This window comes from Rattus rattus, chromosome 2 (assembly GCF_011064425.1).
Source record: "Rattus rattus isolate New Zealand chromosome 2, Rrattus_CSIRO_v1, whole genome shotgun sequence".
In the NCBI taxonomy this organism is placed as follows: Eukaryota; Metazoa; Chordata; class Mammalia; order Rodentia; family Muridae; genus Rattus; species Rattus rattus.
Genome location: NC_046155.1, coordinates 163,478,462 through 163,500,100, shown reverse-complemented (window position 1 = coordinate 163,500,100; position 21,639 = coordinate 163,478,462). Strand labels below are relative to the sequence as shown.

The 21,639-nt window shown below is 51.9% G+C and overlaps 1 protein-coding gene and 2 long non-coding RNA genes across 5 annotated transcripts; 1 reads left to right on the top strand and 2 right to left on the bottom strand.

Moving 5' to 3' along the window:
* Positions 1-1,489: 1,489 nt before the first annotated feature.
* On the bottom strand, positions 1,490-5,505 carry LOC116892274. The gene is made up of 3 exons (XR_004386936.1): positions 5,409-5,505; positions 4,813-4,973; positions 1,490-1,934 (listed from the first exon to the last, which is right to left on the bottom strand). It is a non-coding gene; the product is annotated as an uncharacterized LOC116892274 (long non-coding RNA).
* A 993-nt stretch (positions 5,506-6,498) lies between these two features.
* On the top strand, positions 6,499-21,479 carry Slc7a10 (solute carrier family 7 member 10). 3 transcript variants are annotated; one of them, XM_032893859.1, is made up of 11 exons: positions 6,499-6,780; positions 15,506-15,710; positions 17,631-17,782; positions 18,010-18,135; positions 18,207-18,360; positions 19,027-19,150; positions 19,238-19,341; positions 19,622-19,718; positions 19,950-20,099; positions 20,663-20,840; positions 21,118-21,479. In XM_032893859.1, exons 1-11 carry the CDS (start codon positions 6,612-6,614, stop codon positions 21,249-21,251), a joined length of 1,593 nt encoding a protein of 530 aa, XP_032749750.1. In that variant the 5' UTR covers positions 6,499-6,611; the 3' UTR covers positions 21,252-21,479. The 3 variants fall into 3 exon arrangements, with proteins under 3 accessions (XP_032749750.1, XP_032749752.1, XP_032749751.1); XM_032893861.1 differs by lacking the exon at positions 19,950-20,099 and having other exon boundaries at positions 20,722-20,840; XM_032893860.1 differs by lacking the exon at positions 19,950-20,099.
* On the bottom strand, positions 20,214-21,123 carry LOC116892273. The gene is made up of 2 exons (XR_004386935.1): positions 20,895-21,123; positions 20,214-20,802 (listed from the first exon to the last, which is right to left on the bottom strand). It is a non-coding gene; the product is annotated as an uncharacterized LOC116892273 (long non-coding RNA).
* Positions 21,480-21,639: the final 160 nt, after the last annotated feature.

Here is a 21,639-nt window from a genome sequence, read left to right as displayed (position 1 = left end):
GTGCTTGCTAGGCAAGCACTCTACCACTGAGCTAAATCCCCAACCCCCCAAAACAGTTTTAAACGACATTTTTTTGTTTGTTTTAAATTCTCTGCTTCCCTCCCTCCCAGTCACCACATGCTATGCAGCTTGGTTTCACCGTAGTCTTCAGTAAGACATGCTGCCTGAGTACAGGCCCAAAGGTCATGGGTCAGTTCGTTACGAGCCAGAACCCCCAAAGCTAACTGCTAAGATAGATGGTTTCCTTGAAGAAAAGATTTTTTTATGACATTCAGCATCTCCTCGTGATAAAAGCCTTGGAGAAAATAGGAATGGAAGAGACATGCCTCAACACATTAAAGACTGCATGTAAGAAGCCTATAGATGACTTCATGCCATGTTGGGAAAATTGAAAGTCTTTCCTCTAAAGCCATGAACAGGATAAGCACAGTGCTTTAAAGTCTCTGCCAGAGTGAAAACAAGAAGAGACCAGAGATCTGTAAATAGAGCAGGACAAAGTGCGGCTATCCCCTCCAGATGGTATAACCCTATCCTTACAAGTGAGACTAAACCACTCAGATGGTAAAACCCTATGCTTAAAAGACCCCAACACCCCACTCCAAGTGGGACTCCAAGTCCCGATAGACACTTTCAGCAGAATACAAAAAATATATACAAAGATTAGTATTTCTCCTATAGGTCAAGACTTACACATACATACATACATACATACATACACACATACATACATACGTTCACCTTGTTTCCTGGTTGACGGTGCTGTGGGGGTCAGGATTAAGTGGTGTGGCCATCCTTGGGCAAGCATATCACCGTTGTAGACTTTGAGATGAAAAGCCTCAAGCTGCTTCCAGTTTGCTCTGTGCTCTGTGCTCTGTGCTCTGTGCTCTGTGTGCTCTGTGCTCTGTGCTCTGCTCTGTGCTCTGTGCTCACGGTTGAGCCATGAGCTCAGATTCCTGCTCAGCCTCCATGCCTGCTGCCTGCTGCCTGCCGTGACGGACTCTTACTCCTCTGACACATATGTCAACACAAACTCTCTCTTCTTAAGTTGCCTTCGGTGGAGACTTTTGTTTTTTTAAATCACAGCGACAGAAAAGTAATGCACCCATGTAGAAGAATAAAACCACGCATTTCTCACCCTGCACAAAAATCAACCCAAAAACAGACCAAGGACTCGAAACCCTGAACTTGCTGGAGGAAAACACCTCAAGGTGCAAAGACAAGGACTTCTTACCAGCACCCCAGTTGCCCAGAAAGTGACCCTAAGAATTGGCCAGTGGGATTGCATGGACTCTGAAAAGTTTCTGCACAGAGAAGGAAACAACAGTAAAGAGTCAACCTACAGAACGGGAGAAAAATCTTTGCTAACTCTATGTCAGACGGGGCCTTAATATCTAGAATCTACAAAGAACGAGACAAAATTGAACACGGAAACCCCAAACCGTCTCACTAACAGGTGAACAAATGAGTTGAACAAACGCTTCTCAGGAGATTAAATACGAATGGTCGTAAATATTTGAAAGGGATAGAAGTTAAACATCCACCGGGAAAATGCAAATTAAAGCTGCTTCGAGATTCCATCTCACCCCAGTCAGGATGGCCATCGCCAAGAAGATGGCTGACAAAAGATGCCAGTGAGCATGGGCGGCAGAGTAAGGGATGCTGCTCACCGCTGATGGGACCGTGAATGGACGCAGCCACTGTGGAGATCACTCCAGTTTCCTCTGACATCTAAAGATAGAACTACCGTATGGTCCAGGTATCTCGATGCTGGATACCAAAGGAATCCAGGATGCTGGATCCACAGAAGCACGGGCACATCCATGTTTATTGCTGTTCTATCCACAACAATTGAGATATAAAAGCAGTCCAGATGCCAATCAGCCACGAATTGATGAAGGACATGGGGTGTGAAGGCACAATGGCATTTGATTCAGCTGTGAAAAGAATAAAATTATGTCATTTGCAAGAGAATGGATGGAAGTGGAGATCATTATGTTAGAGGAGATAAGCCAGACTTAGAACAACAGACATCACCTTTCCTCTTAGATGGAGAATCTGTATCTATGTATATCTATCTATCTATGGCAATGCATTGTGTATGTATGTATGTATGTATGTATGTATGTATGTATGTATTTCTGACATAAAATAGAAAGAGATCCACTTTAGGAAATAACAGGGACCAGAGAGAGGTGTGTAGGAGGGATGAGAAAGGGTAGTTAAGGTTGAATATATGCGAGGTACAATAACAGATAATACATATAAAAATTATCCTGAGACCCATTTGTAGGCTTAGATTTTTTTTTTCTTTTTTCTTTTTTTTTTTTTATATATTTTTTTTCTTTATTAACTTGGGTGTTTCTTATTTACATTTCGATTGTTATTCCCTTTCCTGGTTTTCAGGCCAATATCCCCCCTAGCCCCTCCCCCTCCCCTTCTCTATGGGTGTTCCCCTCCCCATCCTCCCCCCATTACCGCCCTCCCCCCAACAATCACGTTCACTGGGGGTTCAGTCTTAGCAGGACCAAGGGCTTCCCCTGGCTTAGATTTTTCAAAACTTACTTTATGAGGGGTTTTTTTGTTTGTTTGTTTTGTTTTGTTATGTTTTGTTTTTAATGTTTCAACCTCCCTTCTAGCCTAACACCCACCAGCGGTAGGGGAAAAAAGAAAGGTTCATAGGAAATGGGAGCTGGGGATCTGTTTAGAAATAGTTTTGTTTTTTGGGGGGAGTGCCTCAAATCTTTGTTGTCAGCAGTCCAGTCCACTAGCAAAACACCAAGCATGAGTCAGTAGCAGTGGCTTGATCCAAAAGAAACCACTGATCAGCATGGGTCTGAGGAAGCACAGCCAGAACACAGAAGTTCTTCAGTGCGTTCCTCTCTGTGAGGTGACTACGAGTGAAGATCACTGAAAACAGCGAGGTGAGTCAATGCCACATGCCATTAGGGAAGGCCAGAATCAGCGAAGCCCAACCATGGCCACCAACGAGTGGCAAGGCGAACAAATGCCAGATGGCTACCCACTGTCTGTTGGGGTACATTTATGCTTTCCAAACATCATGTGTTCTCTCAAGAATCCACTCTAGCAAAGCATCACGTGCCCTTTCACCAGGCAACTCCCAGAGAAACACCACGTGTCTGTTCTCAGCAAAACACCCTCTCATTTCCAGAAAAACATCACATGACACAACTTAGTCTCCAACAAAACTAGAAATTCCCACTTCACCCATTGTTTTGTATGCTAACCAAAACATTTATAAAATTAATAAATACTTTATAGGCTGGTTCTTGGGTGTTGCAGTATGAGAAGTTAATGCAGATAGATTGTAGGGTACAGTGGGAAGCCAAACCAGGAGAAGTTTGAGACCTGACCCATCACAGTGGTTGGAAATGACTGTCTTTCCCCCACTGTTCTGTCTCTCAGTGGTCTAATGTCTCTTGGTGGTGATAAATCCAGAAAAGGGTGTATTGTATCTCTATGATTCAGTTTGTTTCACTGGTGAGTTAGTTTCCCTTTGCCTTGATACTATGTATCCTCCACACTAGGATATACATCTTCCAAAGTCATTCTACTATACACACGTGTATCATCAACAGCAGTTTCCCAAGTTTCATCCTTTTACCACTCCCCAAGGGTGTATGTGTGGGGGTGGGGTGGGGAATACAAGTTGAGATGTGTCAACTATCAATGTATTCTAAAGTTAACATGGTGAAAAAACAAAGGTTTTTGTTTTTGTTTTTGTTTTTGTTTTTGTTGTTGTTGTTGTTGTTTTAAGACAAATTCTCACTGTGTAGCTCTGGCCTGGTCTGGAACTCACTATGTGGATCAGGCTGCCTCAAACACACAGAAATCTGCCGGTCTCTGTTTCCTAAATGCTGGGATTAAAAACATGCACTACCACTCCAAGTAGGGGCAAAACTATTTTAGATTCCAATATCCAAACAAAGTATATTCTTGAGTGGTTTTTAAAAACTATTTCTTAACATTTATGTGTCTGTTTGTGAACCTGTGTGAGTTTATGTGCACTATGCATGCAATACCAGTAGTGGCCAGAAGAATGTGCTAGCTCTACTGGAACTGGAGATACTGATGGTTGTGGACCTCCATGTGTGTGCTAGGAACTGAACCAGGGCCCTCAGCAAGAGCAGCAAATGCACTCAACCTATGAGCCATCCCTCTGGACACGATACTTTTTTTTATGTTATTATAAGCTTATTTTCTCTTTTGCTGCTGGCATACAGAAATATAATTTATTTCTGGATATTAACCTTATACCCAGTGACTAACAAATAAACTTATCAACCTACAATTTATCTTTGTACTTTTCTTCCTGTGTAACCAATCGTATCATATCTGAACGACACTTTTTGCTCCCCACCCCCAGTCCACTGCTTTTCTTTTTTTTTTTTCTTGCCTTAAGACACTGGCTAGCACCATATTGCACAAAACTAATGAGTGTTAATGTCTCTTCTTACTCCAGACTCCGTGGGAAAACATTTACTACTTCACCCTTTAAGCATGGTAGTTTTGGAGTTTTGGTTTCTACTTCCAAAGTACTCTGTTCAGCTTTCTGGTGGACAGTTTTTGGTTTGCTTTTGTTTTTGTTTCCCTCGGGTTTTTTGTTTTTGTTTGTTTGTTTGTTTGTTTTTTCCACGTGAAGGCAGCCATGTTTCTGACTTGCTGAGTCTTGTGGATTACATCACGTAAGTCATGGATCACCATTATTTTTAGAAGGTCCCATGTTTACCACCTAATGATCACATATATATGGAGAGGTATGCAGACTCCATCCTGCGCAGAGCCCAGACTCACCCCTTCCTCGCAAAACAAACTCCACATTCCAAGTCCAGGAGAGGCTCATCTCTGAAACACTACTGGCTCTGGCCTGTGGCTCTGATGCCACTCTCTGCCCCTTGACAACCAGCCTCAGGGGAAATCCTTCTGGCCGGACCTTCACCCAGCAGACCTTGGCACTGCAAAGACAACGGAGTAGCCAGTTAAACCAGAAAGCCTCCCAGGTCCTTACTACCTGCAACAACCCTGAGGGTCAGGACTGCTCTTCTCCAGCCCACCCCCACGCTACCCGATCCTACCCAGACCCTGCACTGCACGAGAGGTTCCTTTAAGAGAGCCCTGCCACGTTCAACTTATCGTCTCTGGGGCGGGAGGCAGAGGTCGCCAAGAATGTTGGGCTCCGTCGGTAGTGCGAAGGATGAAGCTCTGCCGGGTGGCTTCCCCCTCCTGGTCCCCCCAGAGTTCTCCCTTTTCTATTTATCAAGTCCCCGCCCCAACCTCGAAGTATCGACTTGCCAGTAGAGCTGGGCCCTGGCCAAGATCCCACCTCCGTGCTCCGCCCCCAACCCAGGCTTTTGGACTCCTGAGCTAGTCCCATCTCGGGTCCGCCCTACCCTTCCCCAGCAAACTCTGAGGCCGCGATCGGGGGAAGGACTGGTGGCCCCGAGTGGCCTCATCCTCATGCAGGGGACGGCGCGACGCAGCGATCGCCAGCAGCACACAAAAGCTGTTCCGCCGTCGGCCACACCGTGCCAGCCTCGCTCCGCCCGCCGCCCCGGTGGCCTCGACGCGGCCCTTCCCCCTCCCGGAGCCCCGCTTGAATCTGCCCTGCGATCTGGGCTGCACCTCCCGATGGCTTCCGGGAGGAGGCAGGCTCCCCTGGATCCTGGGCCCGATACCTCTTTGCTACCACAATTGTCCTCTTCACGTCTCCCTGGCACTTCCAGTGGTCTGGTCACCTTGAGCCATGCAGTATGGCCTGGGCCAAAGTCCCAGTCCACTGTTCCCTGACTCCGACCTGTGTAGAGGAGTCTGCGGTGGGGACCTAAAGCTGGACCCGAAGAGGAATTGGGGGATGCTAAGGATTTGATGGTGATGGGGACTGTCCCAAACTCCCGGGATGCCCGGGGACCTTCTGAGTGACCACTGGGTTCTCTGTATCTTCAACTCTTCGCAAGCCTTTGGCCTCCAGAATTGTTCCAGGGACAGTCTCCATTCATCCTAAATGCCTACCAGACGCAGTCAGGACCACCTAGAGGCCAGGGAGCTATCAAAAAAGTTTGCATGGAGAACCTGCCACTGTCAGGTTAATTGCCTCTGGGCCGTGATTTCCAACCTGTGCAATGCCCACCCTTCACCAATGGGGTTTGAGGGATTTAAAAAGTACATGCTGGGGCATGCAGCACCGCCTACCCCAGCACGCCTTGGTCACTCCTTGAGGGTAGGGTCAGCCTGGTCTTTGAGCTCTTCTCCCCCACCTCACCCAAGTCTGGGTGTAGCCCCTTCGTTCACTCAACTAGGAAGTCCTTCCTAAGTCTGATCCCAGTCCCCTCCCGCCTCCCCAGGCTAGGGTTGGGGAGGGGAGGGGGAGTTCCCTTTAAGGGCAGTGGGGGAGGGGGCTGCCGGCCGGCCCTCCTTCCGTCCCTCCCTGGATCCAGCCGCCCGGGGGCCCCCGGGGGCCCGGGCCCCTTGCCAGCGCATGCGCCCGCCTGTGGGCGCTGTCCCGGGCTGCGAGGGCCGCGAGCGCACCGACAGACGAACCGACCGACGGAGGACTGGCGGCGGGCCGGATAGACGGGGTAGCGCAGAGAGCTGGGATGAGGCGGGACAGCGACATGACAGGCCATATACAGCAGCCAGGCGGGCGCGGGAACTCCAGCCCTGCGCCCTCGCCTTCCCCGGGCCCTGGTCCTGGCCCGGGCGCCTCGGAGCGGGTGGCACTCAAGAAAGAGATCGGGCTGGTGAGCGCCTGCACCATCATCATCGGTGAGTGGGGCATACCTAGGGTGGAAGGACTGGGGGAGCCCCTTTATGTTCCTCCCTCACTAAGACCATAAGACCACAGGGGCAAAGGAACCTTCCAAGCACCTGCTGCCACAACTGGAGAATACATTGACCCCACTCAGAACAGGACCTGGCAGACCAGGCACAAAATCTCTTGCCCTCACCTCCCAGCCTCTCGGAAAAATTGTTCCTGGAAAAGGGGGGCGGGTGTTCTCCTTGCTGCAACCCTCCCCTGGCCTTCACTGGCTGTGGGACTTTGTCAAGGCGATTCCCTGATTCCCGGGTTCCCACCTAGGAAAACGGAAGTAATTACTAGGCCTGCCTTGGGTGGCGAGTTCTGGGCTGCAGGGCAGCCTGTCTGCATCCCTACTGTGTACCAGGTTCAAGTGCCGGGGAAGTGAGGCCATCTGTTCTTGGAAAGCAGGAAGGTAAATGGTCAGGTAGAGCCTAAACCAATGGGAAAAGGCCTCGGGGTTATCCTTCCTGGCCGAGGTGGCCACAGAAGCCAAGAAGAGATAGGGAAGTAGCCAATGATGGTGTAGCCATGAGTAGACCAAACCTCCAGGAGAGTACCCACTGGGATCCGAATGGGCACTGTCGTGGTCTGGTGGCATCTGAGTGGGTGCTCTTGTGGACTGCCCTCTCACTGTCCCTACAGTGGTGCTTTCTGGATATGCAGAGCACCCGGGGACAAGGTTGGTGGTGGCAGCAACCCCTCCTCTTTCTGTCCCTTGACTCCTGAAGGAGAACTGGACTAAGCTCTCGGAGGGACCTTTTCTGTGTCCAGGAATTGGGGTGTCTAAAAGGTCACTAGTTGGGGTCTTGACTTTCCCTCTTCCCCAGCCAGTGGGAAGTGGCACACAGTAGGGATGCAGACAAGACTGTAGCCAAATCACTGTCTTTCTGTTCTTTGACCCCTGGAGATAGAGAAAAGCTGGAGGGCTCAGTGCAGGGTGTGTGTGTTGGTGGGGGGGGGGGCTTCACTTTTCTCCCGCTTTAGGCCTTTCCATGAGAAACTCCACCTGGAGAGATGTAGTGTCTTTTGGGTATCCCCTGCACTCCTACCCAGAGTCACCCCTGAACCCAGCTCCAGAGAGTTCCACCATCTGCCCTCTTCCTTCTAGAATGGCTATCATTCAGGGGCTGGTCCTGGTGTCCCCCCCGCCCCCAGCATCCCCAAGTGTCTGATAACAGGAAGGACTGAGCCTGGGAGCCAGGACAGAGTAGTGGTTAGAACTTTGCCTCCAATCAACACAATTTTCAGGGTACTGTACCCCTCCTCCCAAAAAAAGTAAAAACTACTTATCATTGGTGGTGGGGTTGCTACAGTGCCAGAGGGGTGGGGGGGAGAGAGAGAGAGAGAGAGAGAGAGAGAGAGAGAGAGAGAGAGAGAGACAGACAGACAGACAGACAGACAGACAGACAGAGACAGAGACAGACAGAGACAGAGACAGACGGAGACAGAGACACAGAGACACAGAGACACAGAGGGAGAGAGGGAGAGAGGGAGAGAGAGACAGAGACAGAGATACAGAGACAGAGAGACAGACTAGCATCCATGCACTGCACCCTACCCTGTTACTGTCTTTTCTCCTCAAGTAAGACAGAGGCTGCCAGGGTTCCAGCCATCTACAAGAGGATGGGAGTGCTGGTGTAGGGGAGAGATGGGCACCCGGTCCAATAGTTTGCTTCTTCTCCAGCTCAGGCTTTGGAGGAACTGGTGCCGTGGATCCTGGCTCTGGGCTGCCAGCTCCCCTCACATCTCAGCCTATTCTTGCTTCACTGCTCCCCTTTGGCCTCCTGAAGATGAAGGCTAAGGAGGGTGAAAGTCAACTGGGCCAACCAAGGATGGTGGATTCAGGAACAGAACTCAAGCATTATCCCAGACCAGGGTACCGGGTGCTCTCCCGGGGGCCACGCTTAGGGAGCTCAAGAGTTCTGTCAGCCAAGACACCAGGCCAGGCAGGGGACAAAGCCAGACAGGGGAGGATTGTCCTCAACTAGGTGACTGGGGAGGAGGCCAGATCTGTTCTGCTTCCCCTCCTGATGCCCCAAGGGCTCAGCCTCCACCCATGCAAAGCTCTGGGGCCACTTCCCCATGGTACAACTCTCAGTCCTGGGTTCTTCTCCATCTGCTTCTTCTCCATCCCTAACCCGGGAGTTTGGTCAAAATCAGAAGTCTCCAATGTCATATTTTAGCATTACGAACCTGGAGAACTTCACATCCTTGTCTGCGAGTGATCTATTATTACTCAATGGGTATTTCCAGAACCTTCCCAAATGGCGCACCTCACCAGCACATCAGATATCTTTTTGGAATACCACCTCTTGTTATAGTATGGACTTACCTTACCTCCTTTGATCCTCATGCTCACCCCGTGGGGTGGGCAGGTTTTCTACCCATTGCACAGATGGAGAAACTGAGGTTGAGGGTTAAATGACACTGTTTGCAACTGGTGAGCTCAGAGTTTGGATTCAGGTTTCCAGTGGCCTTTGTGCTATGAAGGCTTGGCAAAGTGAAGGCGACAGTTGACGATTGAGCTAGGGTAGACTGAGGTCTCCCTCCACTATGCAGGAACAGAGCCAGGAAAGTCAGCTCTTCCCATGGCGGCACACAAGGGGTCTCTGACCCTGTCTTGGAGACCTCAGCTATCCCTTCACACAATCCACAAGCAAGGAGGGACATGGCCAAGTCTGACAGGCTGAATCCTGGTGGCTCTGCTGCTCCCACTCTTTATTTGGGATTCAAGTGTCCAGCAGGTGTTTGAAAGTCAGGCCCAAACATATGCAGAGACATGAGGGGGCAACTGCATGAACCCCATCTTTTTAGAGGCCCTTGTCATCCAGCCCTGCCACATTGTCTACCATCTCCATGGCCAGCAGTAAATGGGCCTCTGCAGACATTCTTCCGACACGTCCTGAGGAGTCTCCAGACCCATTGACAAGTAAAATAACTGAGGCCCTAAGGCTACAACCTGCCCAAGGTCAGGTGTCCTTAGGGTACTGCAAAACACCACTGGAAGTCAGAGCAACTCCAGCCACTAGGCTGAGCGCATCAGTCCCAGAGACATCCATGAATCCATTCATCGGTACCAGTGTATTGGACATCCAACAGGGGACAAGGCAGGCTGGTCCCTCTGCTGCAGCTGATGCTCCAGTACAGTCAGTCAGCAAACAAAATGAATAGCCAGGCACGTAGCCAGTGGCCAGCATAAGTATTGGCCAGAGAACTGAGGCAGGAAGGAGGGCAGGGTGTGCTGGGGCAGGGTGGAGTCTGATAGGGCTCAGTGGTAGGCTGTGAGCTATGGCAAAGGCTTTAGGAGGTGGCAGCTGTGGTGGCGGGAGGGGGGTTGATCCAAGAAAAGATGGGATAGAACTTAGCTCACTAAGGAGAGAGAGGCCATGGGGATAAAGGTTACAGAAGGGGGTTAGGCAGGAAGCCACTTGGACTGAGGCAATGGTGGCTGGAGACGGGGCCATCGGTGGAGGGCTGAGAGTTCAATTCTGGTTGTGTTTGTGACAGACTGATAGTCGGCCAGGAAAGGTCCAGGCTTTCGCAGGTGGTGGCCTGAATTAGTACGGCTTGTCTCTGGTTGGTTGGGACAACTTCAGGGAGGAACAGATCTGCAGAAGGAACAGGAAGTTGGGACTTCTGTCTGGAGAGGACCAATCGTGGAAAGTTTGTGGTCTGGGCCTAGCTCAAGGGATGGTCCCTGCTATGGTTATACAATGTCATCAGGTGACAGGATGAGGTCTCTAAGGGAGCAATTCTAGAAATAACAGGGGCAAGGGCCTGGGATTAAAAGTTGGGTTTAAGACGAAGGACATGCGAAGAATTCCAGGAAACAGGACACAGGGTATGCGCCTGGCATCCCTGCACTGAGGAGGACCAGGGGTCTAAGCCTGGGCTACACATCGAGGTTTTGCTCAAACAAACAGGCAGGAACCCAGGTCTTAGGAGGCTGGCTGGGGTGCTGAGTGGGCTGTGTGCAATAACCTGCCACAGGACACTATTTAATTGAGGAAGGTGTAGACTGGGGCCTAAGAGTCAGATTGAGTATCGTAGAGTCTGTTGGTGACCATGACAAGACTGAGCCTGAAGCCCGGGTGCTGGCAATCTCACTGGGCTTGGTGGGGCTTGACCGGGCAGGCCGGATGGAGAGGTCTCCACATCTCTGCTTCTCCTCTCTCCAGAGAAAAGTGGGTTAGGCTAGAGGTACATGCTGGCTGATTAGCAACCTGGGGCATGTACTGGATGTCCCCACTCACCTCCTTGGTGTTCTACCAAGACCTCAGCGGGGCCACTGTCACGACAGGGAAGAGCTTGACGCACACTTACTGGGAAGGCCTGGAATGGCGGGGCAGGCTTCACCCGGGTCTCAGCAAAGTGAAGTGCTCACCCCAGGGTGTTGGGTCTCCAGAAGAAAAGCCGTGTGGGATGCAGGGATCTCCTGGGTCTAATAAAACAGTGAGATTCATAAGTGCTTCCCTTGGTAACTGTTGGGCAGGGTCAAAGCATGCCAATGTCTAGGTGTCATTAAGGAATCCCTTTATAGTCACCCTCCTAGCCTATGCCAATGAAACAGGAATCCAGTTCTTGGGGGTCAATATGGGTTATCTGAAGAGCTGCTCAGGGGTGGGGCTGCTTGAGAAAGTCCAGTGATTTGGGCTACTTCAATGGCAGGGGACAGGGACCCTGATCAGGATCAATATCCTAAGTAATGTGTTTCCTCTCTGGCAAAGGCATATCCGATCAGCTCTCTGCTGACCTCTAACCCCTGCGGCTAACCTCTCTGCTAACCTCTATCCTCTGTGGCCCCTCTAGTGATAGAGGAACAGAACCCCAGAAGAGAACACTTGCTAGAGGTGACCCCACATGTGTGTCTATGGATAGGGTTGCGGCCAATGTTCTGACCTCCCTGTCCCTCCTCAGGCAAACTGCATGTATACACACATGTGCGTACTTCACACACAAGCACACGCACACGCACACACACACACACACAGCCATCATGCACACATTCTCACACCACAGGCAAGCAAGTGGCTCGTTCTGAAGATTTGACCTCTGCAGTCTACCTCGTGACCTCCATGGTCTGCCACCGCCTCCCAGAAATAGGTCAGCAAGCACCACCACAGGGAACAATGGCCCTTTCTTCATTCCTCCTGGAGGCCAGTAAGCCCCATCAGGCCAAACATCTTAATGTGATAAAACCTCCCAAAGAAAGTACAGGGAAGGGAGGGGCACTGGAGAGGCCTACCTGTCTGCCCAAGTGGACCAACAGGGACCAGAGAGCAGCTGTCCCATTGAACAGACAGAAATGGAGAGGCCTCATGGCCCACCTCTTTCTGGCTGTCAGTCAGATGCTCACCCAGCACTTCTTATTATGTCTGTCCCACATCTTTATACCTTGGTCCTGTTGGTCCTGCGTTCTCCCTCCTCCTCCTCCTCCACCTCCTCCTCCTCCTCCTCCTCCCCCTCCTCCTCCTCCTCCTCCTCCTCCTCCTCCTCCTCCTCCTCCTCCTCCTCCTCCTCCTCCTCCTCCTCCTCCTCCTCCTCCTCCTCCTCCTCCTCCTCCTCTTCCTCCTCCTCCTCCTCTTCTTCCTCCTCCTCCTCTTTCTTCCCTCATCCTCTTCCTTCTTACCTTCTTCTTCCTCCTCTTCCTTCTCCAGTGCAGGCTTTCTCAAGGGCCGGTTGGACCACTCACTGCAGGTCCTTTCCAAAACACAGATCTACTGGGCTCGAACGTGGGACCCAAGAACAGAGTTCTCAGCCTGCCACTGGTAGTCAGAATGCTCTAGAACATCAGCTCTATGGACCCTCCCCACATCAAGCACTTAGAACCACTCTCCACCACAGCATTCTCTCACCCCCCTTGTTATCGTCTGCTGCTTACCCAAGCCCACCACTCTCGTGGCTCCCTGCCTCCATCCAGCCCACAAGGTACCCAGGGCATCTAGCATGGCAGGTGCTACAGTTTGTCCTGGCGGAGCTCTCCGGTTCCCCCATAGGACCTCAGAGACACTGGCTAGCACACATGGCCCTTTGAGCATGAGAGAAGTTCTGGGTGGTAGCCCGAAGCCACATGTGCAGAATAATTGTGCATTTCCACACACTCCCAGGCCAGCGCTGGAGTCTCAGCCGCTTGGCTCAGAGCTAGTGATGCGTCTCTGACTCTGAAGACCCTCTGTGAGGCAGGGCTTCCTCAAGGGCTGCTGCAGAAGGTTTCACCAGGCTGAGTGTGTAGAGCAATGGGGTCTCCACAGGAGAGGGTGCCTTACAGAAAGGATGGGGTGCTTGGGAGCCTTGGGTGCCCCCAGTTCCAACATACCCAGCGCCTTCCAAGGCCACCCAGCCCCCGCTGGCTTCAGACTTCACTGGCTTTTGGCAAATCCTGTTCCGCCAGGTCCTGAGAACGGCTGCCGGACGGAGCAAACTCAAAGGCCCTTTACAAACTCAACAGCCCACCCAGGCCTTGGGCCCCCCATCCGAGATACGGAAGGCAGGTCCTCTTTGACTTCCCCAACCCCAGCTCCACTCCCAGAAAGCAGACCGGGGACACAGCTTACCTCTGAGTACTGGGACACAGGGATTATTCCATCCTTATCTGGATGTATTTAGGGCTCCTGGGATGTGACCAGAACACCAATTAGGGTGTCTCAGCTGTCCAGACTGGAAATCTGTGTCGGCCGGGGGTGGGGGTGAGGGATAGCAGGGTAGAACTGGAGTGAATGCAGATTGGCAACCATAGCTTTGTCTTCTGCCAGACCTGCCTGTGGCCCTAACAGGTGAAGTAAGCAGAGTGTACACACACACACACACACACAGAGTCACATGCACATGCACACACTGCCCTACTAGGAGGGGCTGAGCTGCTGGCCCCACCAGTGCTGGCTCTTTTGTTCATATAGTCAGTGACTCTGGAATTCTTTCCTGTGTGCACATCCTGGGGTAAGGACAGATTCTAGTGCATGTCCTGGGGTTTATAGGACTGACCCTCTAATGTCAGATACACAATATGAAACTAGGGTTTGGTGCCTTTGGCCTGCCCATTCCCCTTCCCAGACCGGTCTGTGAAATGGCTTATTGTAAAGGCTCAGAGAGACGCAGGCATTGGCCTTCATCTGGCTCACAGCTTGGCATTTTTACCGGAAACCCTCACTAACAGGTACTGAGGGCGCCTGCTTGCACTTCTGTGTCCTGTGCTCTGCAGGTGCTGTCAACTAACAGATGACCCATCATCCTGATGTCCCATGCGGCCTCCAGGTGTGGGCACAGAGGATGCCGATTCCTCATTTGTGAGGTGGAAACAGAAGGTTCTGTGCATCCCAGGCGTGGGTGTCTGTGGAGGAGTGGAGAATGGCAGGCTCCCGAGGTTCCATGCAAGGGGAAACTGCGGGAGTTCTGGAAGGGCTGCCTGGCGCCCAAGCAAAGGCATCGTCTACTCTTGCATAGAGTAAACAACTGTGGGCTCTGGGTGTCTGGGGAGGGGTCTGGTTCACCGCTTCTGCAGAGCAGACCCTGGAATGAATGAGATTCTCAGCATCCGCTTAACCTTGGACCTCTCAGCAAACAGAGCAGGGTGGGGCCATGGCTGGGTATTGTAGGATTCAGCACCAGTGCACCGATCGGCCTCTGGTGCAAGGCACAGAGCTCGGCAAGGGCATCGGTCTGGAAAGGGGAGTGGGCCAGCCCAAAGATTCTATGCCCCAGCCAGGGTTTTGCATTTCCTTAAAAAACAAAAAAACAAAACAAAAAAAAAACAAAAAAAACAAACAAACAAACAAAAAAAAAAACAGAGGCTCAGCAGCCTGTGTCCAAACACCAGATGGGACAGGAATCTCTGTTATGGCCTGTCCCAGCCCTACCATGATACCATGATGGCTTCTCATAGCTACTGGTACCCACACAGCACAAGAACTTCAGGTGTCAAGGACTCGTCTGGCTACAAAACAGAGGCAAAGCTAGGGTGAAGAGGATTCCTAGGTCAAATATTTTCTGGTGGACCTTCTACACTTCCAAGAGTAAGGACAGCCTTTGAAGGGTCAACCCATGGACCCTTACCTAAACACGTTAACAGCACCAGGAAGCAAAGCCTTTGGGTGGGTGGGGGTCTGTGCCCATGGTCTGGTAGGAAGGGGGAAAGCGAATATGAAGGAATCAAGTAAGAACAGGCCTGTTCTTGGGGCAGCACCTTGGTTGCTACTCTTCAGGATGCCCTATGAGTTTGGCCAATAAAAGAAGGGCAGACAGATGAAAGACAGGCCAAGCTCTTGCTACGGAAGGCCAGCTCTGGCCAGGAGGTGGGAGGGGAACAGATGCCTGAGTGGAGGACCTGAGCCCAGGTTACGTGCATTACACAACAGAGCCTACTCTGCCATTATTCCGATGACTGTGACACCTCACTGCCACCTGGAATGGGAGCCAGGGCATCAAGGAATTAAGGAACTAACTCTGGCAGTGGGCCCAGCTAGCTGGCAAGCACCACTCCCCACTCGAGATAGAGAAACGTTAATGGTGAGCCTAGAAAGGGCCTGCTCAGATCTGAGAAGCCCAGTGACATCCATCCTGTGCCTCCAGATCACCTGCCTGCACTCCTTCAGGGATTAGCCATTCTTGATCCTTCACTGAAGTATTCTCCTCCTACCTCAGGAAGCCTGAGCTCCGAAGGTGCTCCAGCCTCACACGCCCCATCTCTCCCCACAGGGAACATCATCGGCTCGGGTATCTTCATCTCACCGAAGGGCGTCCTGGAACACTCGGGCTCCGTGGGTTTGGCCCTCTTCGTCTGGGTCCTGGGTGGGGGCGTGACAGCTCTGGGCTCTCTCTGCTATGCAGAGCTGGGCGTCGCCATCCCCAAGTCTGGTGGGGACTACGCCTATGTCACTGAGATCTTCGGGGGCCTGGCTGGGTGAGTGCAACACTCTGGCAGGGCCGGAGATGTTCTCTCTGCTACGGAGTGGGGGGAAGTGGTTGGGGGTATCTGGCAGCCTTCCACAACTAGGGTGGGCAGCATTGATGTCCGCTCTGTTTCTCTGGTATCAGTTAGACCAGAGCTTCTCAACCTTCCTTATGCTGTGACCCTTTAATACACTTCCTCATGTTGTGATGACCCCCCCACCATAAATTATTTTATTGCTACTTGATAAGTGTAATTTTGCTACTGTTATGAATCATAATGCGTAAATACCTGATACACGGGATATCTAATATGTGGGCCCTGTGAGAGGGTCTTTTGACCCCTAAAGGGGCCGTGACCCACAAGTTGAGAACCACTGAGTCAGACCCTTGCTCTCTCAGAGGTTCCTTTTGCTTTATCTTATTGTTTTCTCTTGCTTGGTTGGATATTCTGGGACAGTCTTACCTTGTAACCCATGCTGACCTTAAACTCACAGTCCTCCTTCATGTTCCTCCTCACTGGGACCACAGGTTTGCCCACAACAGTGCACCCAGGTCTATGTCACCTTTTAAATGAAACTCCTTTGGAGGGAGGGACACTCTCACTCTCCGAAGCCACTAGATGATACTAGTACTCAGGTAAAGAGGGAGGAGTCCAGAGGGGCGTGGTGTCCTCCCTGTAATCTACTGGCTTTGAGCTGGGAAACACACACACACACACACACACACACACACACACACACACACACACACACACACACACGACGCACGCTGTGCCCAACGTCAAGTTTTCCACAGAGCAGAACAATCCCGCAAATGGTATTCGAGCTAAAAGACCCTTGCTTTGAAGGGCCGCCAAAAGTCATAAGCCCATGCAGCAGAATGGGACGCATGTCATGTAGGGAGACGACAGCTACACAGCCTTGCAAGGAAGCCAGGTCCCTTCAGCGAAACGAGCATCTTTTCTCCGTTCTGAGTGTATGCTTACTCAGAGGACGTGGGGGTCTGGGCCAGCGAGTCTTTCTACTATGGGTAGAGGCGAGGTCAAGTTCAAAGCAGAGTTGGACCGGATGGGGGGACTGAAGTTGCCCTGACAAGTTCAATGAGGATTCTTAAGACCACAGCCTAACCCGGTCATTTTATCCACCTAACCCAGGAGGACACAGTAGCCGATGCGTCATGAGGGTCAGGTGGGTGCAGTGGGGTGACACCCAGCGCCACATTTTAAAGGCTCTACCGATGATGGTCTCAGTAGTAGAGAAGGGGATCCCTTGGGGTAAGAATTGTATTAAGTGGGAGTCTGTGGCATGCTGAGGTGCTCAGTCAGGGCTCCATACCGTGGGCCTGGAGATGATACTCAGAAAAGGTGAGAGAAGGCCTTGGACTCCACTTCGAGGGCAGCCAGAAGACGCAAGGTGAGCAGAGGGGATGGACTATTGATCTATAAAGCCCGAGAAGCCAAGGGATTGGGTTATGCAGAAGGGGGTGGAGTGGGAGACATGGACACAGATCTAAGGTGAGGTTCAAGAGGCATGTCCCAACAGACTTCTCACCTTAATAGCTAAGAGCTGACACCATCCCCCAAGGGTGCAGGCAGGACCCCCTGTCTGGATGAAGGCAGTCTTTGAGCATACACTTAAGGGATACTGATATAAGGGGCATAAATCACTCTTCTTCAAAAATCAAGGAAGAAACATTGCTCAGAATCAACCATCCCAAACCACAAAGTGCCCCGAGCCCTAGATAATGCTATAGCTTGAAGACTGGGCTCAGGGAGCAGCCTGAGATCAGTTTCCAATTGTCCCGATAGCCACCTCCCCAGCCTCTGGCAGCTCACCAGCTCTTGGAGGCTGGTCCTCATCTCTCCCAGATGCTCACATCTGGAGCAGGCGAGGGGTGTGCCTGTAGCATGCTGGCCCTTGATTGCTCACAGATTCCTGCTGCTCTGGAGCGCTGTCCTCATCATGTACCCCACCAGCCTGGCTGTGATCTCCATGACATTCTCCAACTATGTGCTTCAGCCTGTCTTTCCCAACTGTATCCCCCCAGCCACAGCCTCTCGAGTACTCTCCATGGCCTGCCTGAGTGAGTGTCCCTGAGCCTCTGTCCCCGCAGCAGCTGGATACCCCCACCCCACGGTCCACTCTGCTGGGAGGAAAGTGGAGAGGGAGCTCCTAGCTGCTATCACTTGTAGCATCAACCTTGAGACCCAGGGTTCTGGCTGCTGCAAAAGCTGTTCCCCTAGCCTAGATCTGGCTATGGGCCATCATGAGAGGCTTGGCCTCAGGCGCCCACACCCCCTTCTTCTCCAGTGCTCCTGACATGGGTGAACAGCTCCAGCGTACGCTGGGCCACGCGCATCCAGGTTATCTTCACTGGTGGGAAGCTGTTGGCGTTGTCTCTCATCATCACCGTGGGCTTTGTCCAGATCTTCCAAGGTAGAACCGGGGTGGGAATCACTGGAGAGACTCGGGAGACTGTGCTAACCCCTGACGTCTGGACTCCCCAGGACACTTTGAAGAGCTGAGGCCCACCAATGCCTTCGCCTTCTGGATGACACCGTCTGTGGGTCACCTAGCCCTGGCTTTCCTCCAAGGTTCTTTTGCCTTCAGTGGCTGGAACTTCCTCAACTATGTCACCGAGGAGCTGGTTGACCCTCGCAAGTGAGTGAAGCGCCCGTGCTCAAAGCAGTCGCCGTCACAGATCTGCCGTGAAACTCAGACTGGTCATCCGCTGACCACGCTTGCTGTCATGACAACGGCCTCAACAGAGAGCCCTGGAGCAGTGATCTTCCCTGTCTGCAGCTGCAACTGGCCCCTCATGGGGCCTCAGAAAGACTTGAATATCATTTTCGGCTGCCTTTAGTGATTTACATCTGGTCCAAAACTATCCACGTGCATACAACATGGTTTGGAAGGATAGACCCCATGACAGCTGGGGACCTTGATGGGGACCATGGCAGCTGCAGGAGTGGGGGTGGGTGGAGAATCTCCAGGGAGACCTCAGACCTGAAGGCTGAGCTCTGAAGGCATCTGGGAGATTTTCTAGGCTGACTGGCTGCACGTGTTGGGTTTTTTTTTGTCTCTATCCAGACATTAATTAGATCCTGCCCTCAGGAGATGACGTGTCCCATCCTGGTGGCCTCAGCTCTCATCTGTCCCTCCTTCTGTTAGCTGGTGCTCAGACAGGGGTTTGGGGAAAAGGCAGACAGCAGTATGACCCTGCCTGTCCCCTGGGCGAATGCAGATGAGACTCCAAGTTCCCTTTGCTATACACAGCTCCATCTTTGCCCCAGGAATGGACGCTGACACTCCAATCTCTGTCCCCAGGAACCTACCTCGTGCCATCTTCATTTCCATCCCACTGGTCACCTTTGTGTACACATTCACCAATGTTGCCTACTTCACTGCCATGTCCCCCCAGGAGCTGCTGTCCTCCAACGCAGTGGCTGTGGTGAGTGGGGAACTCAGCTCCCTCTGTAGCCCCTTCCCTATCCCCAAACCCAGCCTCACTCTTGGCCTCTTTTCTGTGCCCATGCAGACCTTCGGCGAGAAGCTGCTGGGCTACTTTTCGTGGGTCATGCCTGTCTCTGTGGCGCTCTCTACTTTTGGAGGGATCAATGGCTACCTGTTCACCTCATCCAGGTGACTGGTCTGAGGAAAGGGGGAGAGGATGGTGTAGGTGAGATAGATGTCTTGCCATGTGCACGCCATGCTAGGGACCATGGGAAGAGAAAGCTGAGACTCTCCAGGAACAAATATCTGGCCCCAGTCTTGAAGTAAAGAAAGCCAGGAGGCACACTACACGAGGAGAGTTGGTAGGGCCTGGAGGGCAGAGGTCAACGTGACAGCTGGGTTCTAGCATGCAGCAGAGAAGCCTCAAGGCCAGGCTCTGACCCTTATCCATATCCTTCCCTGTTCCTAGGCTATGTTTCTCTGGAGCCCGAGAGGGACACTTACCCAGCTTTCTGGCCATGATTCATGTCAGACGCTGTACCCCAATCCCTGCCCTCCTTGTCTGTGTAAGTTGGGAAACCTAACCAGCTAGTGCATGTAGCCAGGGACACCTAGCAACAGGGGTTTGGGAGATAATGGCTAAAACTTATTCCTGCCTATGGTAGATGATCCATGGAGGGTGGGGATGGGCTGGGACTCACCTGACCTCCTGACCTGAGTGGGAAGGCCCAGAGCAGCCTACAGGGATGGCCAGAAGCAGGTGGGAGGCCAGCTGTCAGCCCTCGGTCCTCTCCCAGTGCGGGGCCACAGCGGTCATCATGCTCGTGGGTGACACATACACACTCATCAACTATGTGTCCTTCATCAACTACCTCTGCTACGGAGTCACTATCCTGGGCCTGCTTGTGCTGCGCTGGAGACGGCCGGCACTTCACAGGCCCATTAAGGTGAGGCTGGAAATAACCAGGGCCACCTTCATTCAAGTTGAGCACTAGAGGCAGGTATAGGTGATGATGACAATGCTACAGTATTTGCAGAGTGTAGGACTTTCCACTGACATATTCTTTCTAATCCCAGGAAGCAAGTGCTTTTAATATCCCCAGTCCTCAGACAGGGGCAATGAGACTAAGGTCACATAGGCTGCCAATGAGAGAGCCTGGTATTCTCATGATCCCACTTGAAAGAGTGACAGAAAAGCCTCCCATCTGTATATGAATCCTGAAGATTGCCTGAAATTTGAAGCATGGAAAAATAGTTGAGCTGCAGCCAAATGTAAACAGCCTTCTGTGTATAACTGTTACAGATAGCTCAGCACTGCTCAAATAGACAGCATCAGCAGTTCGGCCAACTGGTCAACCCAGGAATTGCTCTCCAGTGCACTGGGTAGCTACCAGAGGGGTCAGCACAGGGGCCCCATTCCCAAGAGATGGAGGAAGGGCCTCTGATCCCCTGGGTGGCAGGAGAACTAGGGTGCTGCCCCTGGTGCTCCTGTTCATCCTTTCTCCGATAGGTGAACCTCCTCATTCCTGTTGTGTACTTGGTGTTCTGGGCATTCCTCCTGGTCTTCAGCTTCATCTCGGAGCCCATGGTCTGTGGGGTCGGCATCATCATTATCCTCACTGGGGTCCCCATCTTCTTCCTGGGAGTGTTCTGGAGAAGCAAACCAAAGTGTGTACACAGATTCACAGGTGAGAAGGTTCTTGCCTCTTGTAGGCAGAGGTGGGTATCTCTTATGATCCTACCCCAGTGCAGGGGACCTTCCATCAGCCTGGCTGGTGACACAGGACCCGGTCACTTCCCTCAAAGCTTCCTCTACATATAGATGTGGCTGGGATCCATCTGCAAAGGAAGCAACTCCCTGCCTAAGGGAGGTGTCCGGAGTTAGGGTCATCCCTGTCTTAAAGGATCAAAAACCCACCCACTCCCGCCATGGTCTGTCTGTCTGTCTTGTCTGTCTATTCTTAGAGTCCATGACACGCTGGGGCCAGGAGCTGTGTTTCGTGGTTTACCCCCAGGGCTCCCTGGAGGAGGAGGAAAATGGCCCCGTGGGCCAGCCCTCCCCATTGCCCATCACGGACAAGCCCTTGAAGACACAATGAGACCTGGTAGAGACTGGAACAGCTGATTCTGTTTACATGTTGTTTATTGAGAAGGGGTTTGTGTTCTGTTTTGTTTTCAAAAAACTTTTTTTCTGCACAAAAAAAGAGACCCGACCCTTAGAGGCCTATTGTAAGGGACTGGCCACTGGGGTCGGGCTTCCTGCCTTAGCAATGCCCTGCTAGCTTCTCCAGAAAAGTCTGTAAATAAACAGGGCTGGTTGTTCTGTGTGTAAGGGGAGTCCATGGAGACATGCCTCAGCGCGGTATATGGGTTGCTAGCTGGGAAGGTGCTATGGAGGAGGTTTTCGGCCCTAGTGGGTTTTGCTGGTTGAACCTGAGGCTGGCTCCATGGGGCCCATAGAAGACAATGAGGCTCCATCCATAACCC